General features: G+C 41.3%; 1 protein-coding gene across 4 annotated transcripts in view; it reads right to left on the bottom strand.

The window, feature by feature from the left end:
* LOC107720058 (trinucleotide repeat-containing gene 18 protein-like) overlaps window positions 1-9,997 on the bottom strand; it is a 70,352-nt gene that overhangs the window by 29,062 nt on the left and 31,293 nt on the right. For all 4 annotated transcript variants that reach the window (XM_016527652.1, XM_016527654.1, XM_016527653.1 and 1 more), the window contains 7 exons: window positions 8,807-8,909; window positions 5,655-5,860; window positions 4,405-4,551; window positions 4,045-4,229; window positions 3,238-3,664; window positions 1,587-2,543; window positions 1,127-1,278 (listed from right to left, as the gene is read on the bottom strand). In XM_016527652.1, the coding sequence (XP_016383138.1) occupies window positions 1,127-1,278; window positions 1,587-2,543; window positions 3,238-3,664; window positions 4,045-4,229; window positions 4,405-4,551; window positions 5,655-5,860; window positions 8,807-8,909 (2,177 nt within the window). The remainder of the gene's footprint in view (window positions 1-1,126; window positions 1,279-1,586; window positions 2,544-3,237; window positions 3,665-4,044; window positions 4,230-4,404; window positions 4,552-5,654; window positions 5,861-8,806; window positions 8,910-9,997) is intronic.

Genomic DNA, 9,997 nt, shown 5'->3' with positions numbered 1-9,997 from the left:
TGTACCAAATACCTTCCACTTCTTAATAATAGACTTCATGTGCTTCTAGGCATTGATAAGGCCTTTGAATTTTTTTTGTATCCATCTCCTGACTTGTGTCTGTCCACAACTTCTGGGAGATCTTTTGACTGTGCCTTGCCACCCATAGTTGATTGTTTGCTTCAGCTGCACTACCAAGGACTGAAATGCTCCAGCAAAACTCTTTTCATGCTGAGCTGATCAAAATGACCACAGCTGAAAGTCAAATGGCTTTGTGTGCCACTGAGAAGGTGATTAGCTACACCTGATTGAGTTAACAAGTCATTTTTAGTAGGGGGTGATCCTTTCTCCAAATCGGTGAATGTTTTTTTTTACTTTATTTTTTTCTGACATGTTGGTGTTATATCTTTCACTTGGATGTTATAAGTTGCACTGAGTAAATCCAGCTGGATAAAACAAACAGTGTCCGTCTTCATTTCAGGCTACAAAGCAATAAAGTGTGATTAATTTAAAGGTGGTGATTCTTTTCTATACCCACTGTATGTCCGTATGCAAAAGGTCAAACACTGCAAAAAAATTGTAAACACTGCTAAATGTAAAAAATTCAAATTCAAATTGAATTTGTAGAAAAATTTTAATGGTATTTGTAGAAACTGTATTAAATGTAAAAACTTAAAACGTCTCTAACTCTAAACAGTTCAAACATAAAAAATTTTTTTTTTTAAAAACCCACTTGAATTTGTAAACACTGCTTAAGTTAAAACTTCAAATGTCAGTAGCTGTGAACAGTTAAAATGTAAAAATTCAAATGCCACTGGAAATTGTAAGTACTGCTTAAATGTTAAAGCATCAAACACCACTATGTCAACACAGTTAAAGCAATGAAAATGCCACTGGAATTTGTAAACACTGCTCAAATGTAAAAATTCTAATGCCACCATCTGTAAACACTGTTAAAAATGTGAGCAATTCAAATGCTACTGGAATTTGTAAACATGACAAATTAAATATGTTAACATTGCTTGTATTTAAATTTGCAAACATCTTAGAATTACAATTCTTAGAGAGCAAAAAAAAAAAAACTTGTTAAGCACAGGTTTATAAGAGGGAGAAGAAAATAAAAAGAGTAATAAAAAGGCAAGCATACAGGTTCATCTTTCTTTTGTCTCCAGCTGTATTTCTTATTAGGGTTGAGCTCTCGGGGGAGGCGGATGATAACCTGAGGTTGACACTCAATGGCCTCCAGGAGGACCTGCCTGCCAGCTTCCAACAGACTCTCCAGTCCACAGAGCATTACAGCTGCACACACAAACACACGATCGATACCAACATTAATTACCTCTAGGGAGCACGGGGCAACCCCACATTCTCCAATACATCAGTATATGGGTGTTTCTTGTGTCAGACTGCATTAATGGATTTGACATCCAGATACATCTAAAAGATCAGATAGCTGCATTTACTTATTCTTTAAACAAATGTTTTTATCACTACAGCAAGCAAATCTCTCTCCCCAATCACCCCGCTTCCCTGAGAACTGTTGGAGCACACTAGATCAAGTCCCACATCCTTCAGATTTCCCTTCCTCTCTCTGAAATGAGACTCACCTTGTGTGTCATCTATGGGCTGCCTCTGCATCTCCAGCTCTGCCATCTGGCTGAGCAGGGCCATGCCTTCCAGAGCAGTGGACTCCAGGGGACTGACAATCGCGCAGAGCTCAGACCTAGAGCCACATGCATCTGCCAGGATGGACACTGCTCCGGCCTGCGGAAGCTCACTGGCTGTGACCAGGGCGAACATGCCTGCCATGGGGTCTTCAGGCAGGATGGCCACCGGTGCGGAAGAGGGCTGAAGGTGAGGAGGGCTGCTGTTAGGCAGGAAAGGATTGTCAAGTTTGGACTCCAGATGTGGAGCGTCCGGGACAGGATCTCTGAGGTCTACTGGGTTCAGGCTATCAGAGAGATCTGAGGGCGGTTTTGCTGGTTGGATGTCACAAACTACATGGTGTGTGTCACTGTAATTAGATGATGATTTGTAGACTTGGTCTACCAGACCCATTGAGCCCTCTGCAGTTTCTGCTCTGGTGGTTCTCTCAGAGTCCGGCGTAGATGTTTCGTACAGCCCTGGATGGCTTGAGGAGGCAGCTTTGATTTTGACAGCCTCCCCATCTTCCTCATTTGATTCCTCCTCTGGCGATGGTGTGGCTGTGTGTCTAGGGTGTGCCTCGGCCTCTGTGGGGGTGCTAGAGTCTTGAGTGGTGATGGGTGCAAGCCTCAGGACCTCTTTGCTGTCTTCCAGGTTTGGCTCTTTTTTAAACACTGTGCCGCCCTCTTCCATGGACTCTGGCCCTCTGGATGGCTGAAGTGGCTCGACAACCACTGGAGAACACAAGTGCTGGGGTTTGACATCTGTGGCGGTTGCCAAGTGCTCGGAGGTCTCAGCCGGCAACGGCACATCTGGAGCCAGGCCGTCAGCATCTGCAGCAGCAGCCGGCTGGAGGAGGTAGGGGTAATGGCTGCCGAAAGGTGCTGTTATCGATTGGTATGGGTAGCCGGGAGGAATTTCTGCCAAAGAAACAGAAGAGACAGGTTTTTGAGGTGCTTATGCAAAGAGTAGAAGGGCTTTAGTTCCCTGCGACAGAGTGGCAAAGTGATTAATAACCCCACATGTTCTCCGGCACAGGGGCTTTATGAAACTTTCATGAACCAAATGGCCTCAGCACAAGCATTCCAAAAGCCCTTTTATACACATAGGCCAACACATTCGTGCATACTCATACATTCAGAATTCACTGTGAGCAAAAAATCTATTTATTCTAAGCATTGAACATTTTTAAAGGGAAACCGCCAGGGGATATGGGTACAAAAGGGCTGCTGTCATAAGAAGTCTCTATTCCAGTGAAGTGGCAGCTGGTAATCCCATATGTGGGGATATTTGCAGGCTACTCATTAAGACTGCACTACCCTGCACATTCTGACATGAAGAATAGCACACTGCATTTGACTGCTGTCCTGTGTGGATTCTCGGTCCCCTCCCAAACATATTTCTTTAAAAACAGCCGTATGGTGATTAATGACCATGCATTATTAAACAGCTTTCCTTTCAGTTTTTGATTAGTGTTCCTCTCATTTACTATGCAATATGCAAATAAACAATTATTTCATAAGACCATGCAAATCTACAGTTGCGGAGACTGTGACAACTTAAGCAGACTCAAACCTGGACATTTAATTTGGGAATGCTGATCTTCTCACTTACCACGGTACATGGATGGGAAGGGAGTAGAAGGTTGCTTCTGTAGACTGAGTGGTTCTTTCTCAGGCACTTCCACAGATTCCTCTTTGGTCTGGATGGGGGAGGTAGGAGGGGGTGATGCCAATGCAGGGCTGACTGAGTGAGGGACAGGAGACGACGGATGGGAGTAGGGCTGTTGAGGGAGGGACTTCTCCACTTTGGGTCTCTCCTCAGACTTCAGTGCAGTGACAGGTGAAGGCAGCGGTGGGACGGGCAGCGGCGTCAGGGCTTTGCTATATGAGGTGGAGGGGGTCGGGGAGCGTGGGGGAGGCTTGCGTGAGTGCAGGGCTGAAGTGGGGATGCCTGAGAGACTGGATTTGGCCCCTTCGGCTCCTCTCTTGTCTGGCTTTCCCTCCAAATCTGTCCTTGTTTGACTTGCATTTAATCTCTCCTGCACCATCAAAAAAAATAAAAAATTGAAACTTTAATACTTAATTACAAGCCTATTCAAAAATACAAAAAGTTAAAAAATTAATAAAATGTAAAAAAAAAAAAAAAAAAAAAAGTATAAAATACTTGCAAATTTATAAAAACAACAATAATAGTAAAAAGCCAAAACTCTGAAACTCTGAATTTTTCTCTCAAAAAACAAAAACCACAGTACAATATTTCGGACTTGATACAAAGACTTGATATAGGCATTTGGTTTTAGGCCTGTTTTCCATGCTGAACATTCAGAGTTGGTGCAAACAGACCTGAAGGACTAAATGGGAAATACAGGAGTGCCTCCCAACTATTATAATGACACTGACAAGACAAAGAGTCTCATACCACTAACTGTGCGTTCCTTTGCAGCTCCATGACCTGTGCGGTTTGATGCTGGATCATGTAGAGCTCCTGTTGGCGGAGAAGCTGCTGGTGGGAGAGGAGCTGGAGCTGATGGGCATGCTGCAGAGAGCTTCCTGCTGGCGGGTACATGGCCGACCACAGCGGGGGACCTCGCTCTAACATCTCAGCTTTTAAAAGAACAGGAGGAATACTTGAGCATCACGCATCAAGTAGATTTATTCTGCTACATGTCAGGGATATCACTCCCACTCACTCTTAGAAATTCACGTTTTATGCATGTGTGAGAATGGAGAGACGGGAAAAATATGAACACAGAAACAGTGGCGAATACATGGGACATACCATAGTGTGGCAGATGCTCTGTCGGAATAACGACCACCTGCCCGGTTTGAGGATCTCGGGCAAACTGGTAAGGTGGTGGGATGGAGCCTGTCAAGGCAGGAGGATATCCTGGAGGCAGCGCCTGATGAAGGGAAGGGGGACCCAGACCTGTACACAACAGAGGGGAAAATGGTTGGGTTCACCGCACTTGTAGTTGATGGTCCATTTGCACTTGCTTTCTAGCAGCTTCGTGAACACTCAAGAGTTAATTCCCAAGAGAAACACCATTCCCACCATAATCTCACCCTTGTGCGTGGAGCACGGACCTCGTTGAAATCCTGCCAAGAGGCACAGCACTTTAACTACAGCAATTTACTTAGGGGACATTTTTGTTTTTAAAGTAAAGTCTAGACAGAAACTCAAACATCAGACAACTGTGAACTGACCATGCTGTTCGCTGTTATTCTTGGATGGAAGTTGTGGAGTGAGACTGATTGTTTCTAAGAATGTCTAAAACACTCAGCCTAGACAAAACGCTCAAGCCGTCTGGCAGGGCAACAGACCGCCTCAAGGAAATAATTCAGCGTCCAAATCCCATACACAACACAGTTCTGCAGCATTCCAAAGTCCATGACCCATAATCATTTATTACTCATTAAAGGGATAGTTCACCCAAAAATGAAAATTAGCCCATGATTTACTGCACGGCTTGTGTTGTCAAAAGTACCGATGTCAGTACTGAAATTTTTAAAATGTGACGATACCAGCATTTCCCGCTAGCATTTTGAGTGCTGTTGTGCGGATTCTGATTGGCCATTGTGTTTACGGGCTCATCAGATATGTGTCTGTGATTGGCTACCGTGATCATTGCTTCACGCTCTTCACCGAGCGCTTACACACGGGAGCGTTTGAAAGCCATGTCTATCAGTGGATCCCTAATATATCTGCTCATAGACGGATCCGCTGATAGACGCGGCTTTCAAACGTTCCCGTGTGTATCTGTGAGAGCGCTCGGTGAAGAGCGTGAAGCGATGATCACTGTAGCCAATCACAGATATATCTGTTGAGCACAAGAACACAATAGCCAATCAGAGGCATTTAAGAATCCGCTTAAAATGTTAGTGTAAATGTAATGCTGGTATCTTCCCATTTTTAACATTTTAGTACTGACTGGCACCGACATCGGTACTTTTGACAACACTACGCACGGCAATTGCTTGTAACATGACATAATTCTTATACGAGAGGCATAGGTGAAAAAAGGCAGGTACCATATGGAGAACCAGACAGCCACATGGAGGGGGCTCCTGGCCGGGGCAGCCATGGGTGGGAGGCCAGGTGGGAGGCGGGGTCAGCAGGCCAGCGGCCCGCACCAGCCAGAGTGGGTCCACCAGTTACCATCAGGTTGGGGTTCAGTCCACTAGCAGACACCATAGGTGGATGCAACTGGGTGTAGTCTGCCAACTCCTTATTCTCTCTGTGAATGACAAGAGACTTAAAGGGGTCATATGATGCGATTTCAAGTTTTCCTTTCTCTTTGGAGTGTTACAAGCTCTTGGTGCATAAAGAAGATCTGTAAAGTTGCAAAGACTAAAGTCTCAAATCCAAAGAGATATTCTTTATAAAAGTTAAGAGTCAACCACGCCTACCTAAAACAGCTCGTTCTAACACGCCCCCACATATCTACATCACTATGTGGAAATATTAGCATAATGCCTCCCAAATGTGCACGCAAAGAAAGAAGGCGTGGTTTCAGGAACAGCAGTAGTGTTTATGCAGCCATGTCAGGGAGACGCTGTGTGATTCAGTATTTTTTGAACATTAAAGCATGTCAACATATTCTGTTACACCAAATACACAAAATAATGATCTTTAAAATTGCATCATATGACCCCTTTAACTTATTAGAGGTTGACCTGTCTATTGTAAAGTCAGCTAGTATTTACGTTTCCTAATTGTAAATTAAAGTCTACATTTTAAAAAAGCCTCTGTAGTATAAAAAAAAAAAAAAAGAAAATGCCACAATTCCGATAAAAAAAAAAAAAAAAGAGAAGGAAAACATGCACCTGTTGTGCAAATATACGTCTTTTGCTGTGTATCCTTAAGTACTTTTAGGGTAAGAAATACGCTTATATTAGCCAAAAAGCAGTTTTCTAATTTACTTTTGATTATTTATTATTATTTTTAAATATTATCCAATATTTTTAAAAGATGCAAGAGTCTTGATGTCATGGCCTACCTGAATGAAGTAGTCACTTAATTTCTTAGAATTTATTACGCCTAACAAAGACTAAATTAAAAATCACATAAAATAATTTCCATATTTTGTGTTTAGTTTTTTGTTCAAGAATGTTCAGTTTCGCGCTTTACTACATATTTTCAACAAAATTGAAAAGACAGTTGCTATATTTGCTAGAATCTAAATTTGAAAAACAACCCAGAAAAAACACTGTAAACACTGTTTACTCTTCTAAACATCAACGACTTTCAGTTTGATGGAACATAAAGTGAATTTGTGAAACAAAAGCAACAAAAAAAAAAGGTGCTTTTAAGGGGTTTTTCTTATCATTTGAATCTCGACAACCACTTTCATTATAGTGGGCAAGAAAACTCCTCAAAAATTCACCTTGTGTTTGATGGAAGAAATGCATCACACAGGATTGGAACAATATGAGGGTGAGTAAGTCATTATCATTTTTGGCTGAACTATTCCTTTAAAAGTCTACTAAGTGCCCAATATCCAGGTGCCCACATTTGATAACCAGGAAAATTTCATAGATGTTTTTACAACGCAAAATTCATGCTTATTAAAGCCCAACAGGAAGACTGGTGGCCATTTAGCCCTGACTGAGACACAAATTCCCCAGTCTATGACTTCTATTCTGTCTTACACTTAAGGACAGACACTGAGGGTGGAATCCTGCTGAGAGCCAGTCACTTTTATAAGCACCAATTTCCCCAGTGGGGAAGATTTTTTCTGCTCCTCGAAATGAGAGCCACACTTTGAAAATAGGCTCATATTTGCTGAGAACTGTTGCCATAAATCCATCCACTCTAAAGAAAACCACACTGAGAGCGTGACCAATGAAAGTAAAATGTTGCTCTGTTTAGCCAGTGTGTGGAATCAAAGAAGCAAGAATCCATTCGCACTGGCTGGATACGTTTAGTCCTTACTACAAGGTGAATTATTTTAATAAATTAATTAACAGACTTTCATCCAGGCTTCTAAATTCTTTTTAGAAAACATCTATTTGGCACATTTCAACACTTCAGTGTTGCTGCTAAATATCTGCTGAGATTATGAACTAGCTTCAACCAAGGCAGCAAAGAGAGTATCTTTAAAGATCCACACATTCAAGCTGTCACTGATTTACTGAAGTGACTTTAATGAGTCACCTTCACAGGACATCTATGCATTAGCTGCCCCTATCACCAGCTTCCCCACAACATCAGGGCACCTCAAAAAAAAAAAAAAATCAATCACTAGCTCTCTTTTTCAGCTCAATACTGTGCTTTTGGGAGAAAACTGTCCTGTTCCATTTTCAATCAAACCTCTGAACCAACACTGTTGACACCCTTTGTATAACAAAAAGGACACAGGGAAATATACCATTTGGCATTAGAAAGTGAAAGTAGTGGAAAATACCCATACTTTAATGCTGGGACTCTAAAAAGTGCCAAGAAAATATAATCTTGTGCTGGACTATATGGCAGGGGTCTTGGACTTACATTGACAGCTAGCAATGTGGACACCACAAACACCACTGAATGCCATGATGCATTTTAGTAAATGGCCAATCGTGATCTCAAACATATGCTTGAGATGATGCATCCATGTAAAATAAAAAAACGCTTTTATTAGGCTAAATATATGGCCCGAGTATGTATCCGAGTATGAGCATATTTCTAAACAATTTTCAAAGATAGGTCTACTAATTTCTTTGTAAAACTATTTTGAATGAGAATACAAAACACACACACACACACAAACAATGAGAACAAATTTAATACACAATAATAATTGTTCTGATATATTTTCCTCCAACTGAGTGTCTGGCTTACCACAAAAATTACCAACGTCAATGTGATTTTAGCCCTCTTGTTTAAAGCAACATCAACAGCTGTCACCACAGTTAAAATTTACAGCCAGTGAAACATAAACCTCTATAAATCTCAAACGTAAGAGTTTGAAAAGTTATCCTAAGAAATGACTTGTGAACGAAAACTGAGACGTTTACAAAAATTAAAAAAGGCAAGGTTAAAGAGTTTTTCCAGATCTACTGAACTAATGCAACTAAAACTCCCAACGCAGGACTGAATTAACAGCTAGACCGATGCCTAGTACATTTCTGAGAGCTCACTTCAACATGCACTTAAAGTGCTCAAGGCGCTTAACGCCAGCGCTTATAAACTCTCATCTTACCTTAACACTTTCTCATGCTCACGCTCCACATGTCCCGACAGCAGGCGCTCGTCGCCGTGATGCGTCCTCGCGTCTCCTTGCTCTTCCTCTGTGTGGATTGGGCCTGCAGGACATTACACCAATTGAAGACGTTGACATCTGATCCAAAATACTTTTACTAAATTTGCTAATTTCGCAGTATTTGCCAATGATCTAATTTTTCACCATTTATAGGGGTGCAACGGATCGTAGATGATCCGTGATCCGTACGGGTCAGGCTGCACGGTTCGGCACGCATGTGATTTGCGGATTACCTGTTAGTTTAACCATCATAGAGTTAAAGTTTATCATTTGCACATGTTTTGTCTTGCCAGTTTACACATTCAAGCAGTTTTAACTCGCGTACTGTTTTCTGTGCACACAGCCGCACACACAGAGAGAGAGAGAGACCACGTGAACAGCGAATTGATTCCTCTTTCACATACACACAGTTATGTTAAAATACCCGTTTTGGCAAGTATTCTAGTAAACACAGTCGGTTATGTCTTGTGAACATAAACAGCTGAGAAAAAAACCTGATGTGTGTCAGTATTAGGTCCGTGCATTTGGTCTTAAAGAGACAGCAGCCAATAAATACCCGTTTCTGTGACAGCAGCCAATAAATACCCGTTTCTGTCTGCTAATCAAATAACACCACAGCTTTAACGAAGATTAATCTGTATTTAACTTGTGCAGTGAGCACTATTGTGTTATTTTACACTTAATTATTACATTTTTGCACCTGAATGCTACAGTTACTGACTTTATTTGTAACCGTTTTGTTGTATTCATCATAGGGCTGGACAATAATTCAATATCAATATGTATCGCGATATAATTTTTTTCAATAACGGTGATATGATTTTTAAACACATTTCCGATATTTCGATATACATTACCAGTGTTTCCCATACATTGATTTATTTGTGCCATCTGACTTCGTTGAATAAACATGAGCACTGCACGTATAGTGTTCATATCGATATCGGAATTATATCGTATCGACCGAAATTAAGAAATATATCGTGATATCAATTTTGGCCATATCGTCCAGCCCTAATTCATCAATGCTTGTAATTTGTGTAATTGTTCTTGTTTTATTACTAAAGCTAGTAGTTTTGTTGTGGTATAGAAGTACTTAAAGTAAGCTTTAACTAATTTTTTTTTTTTTGC

The sequence above is a fragment of the Sinocyclocheilus rhinocerous genome, unplaced genomic scaffold (assembly GCF_001515625.1).
Source record: "Sinocyclocheilus rhinocerous isolate Xijiao unplaced genomic scaffold, SAMN03320098_v1.1 scaffold273, whole genome shotgun sequence".
NCBI classification, from domain to species: domain Eukaryota; kingdom Metazoa; phylum Chordata; class Actinopteri; order Cypriniformes; family Cyprinidae; genus Sinocyclocheilus; species Sinocyclocheilus rhinocerous.
Note: the sequence above shows the minus strand (reverse complement) of the source record. Positions and strands in the feature narration are given on the sequence as shown.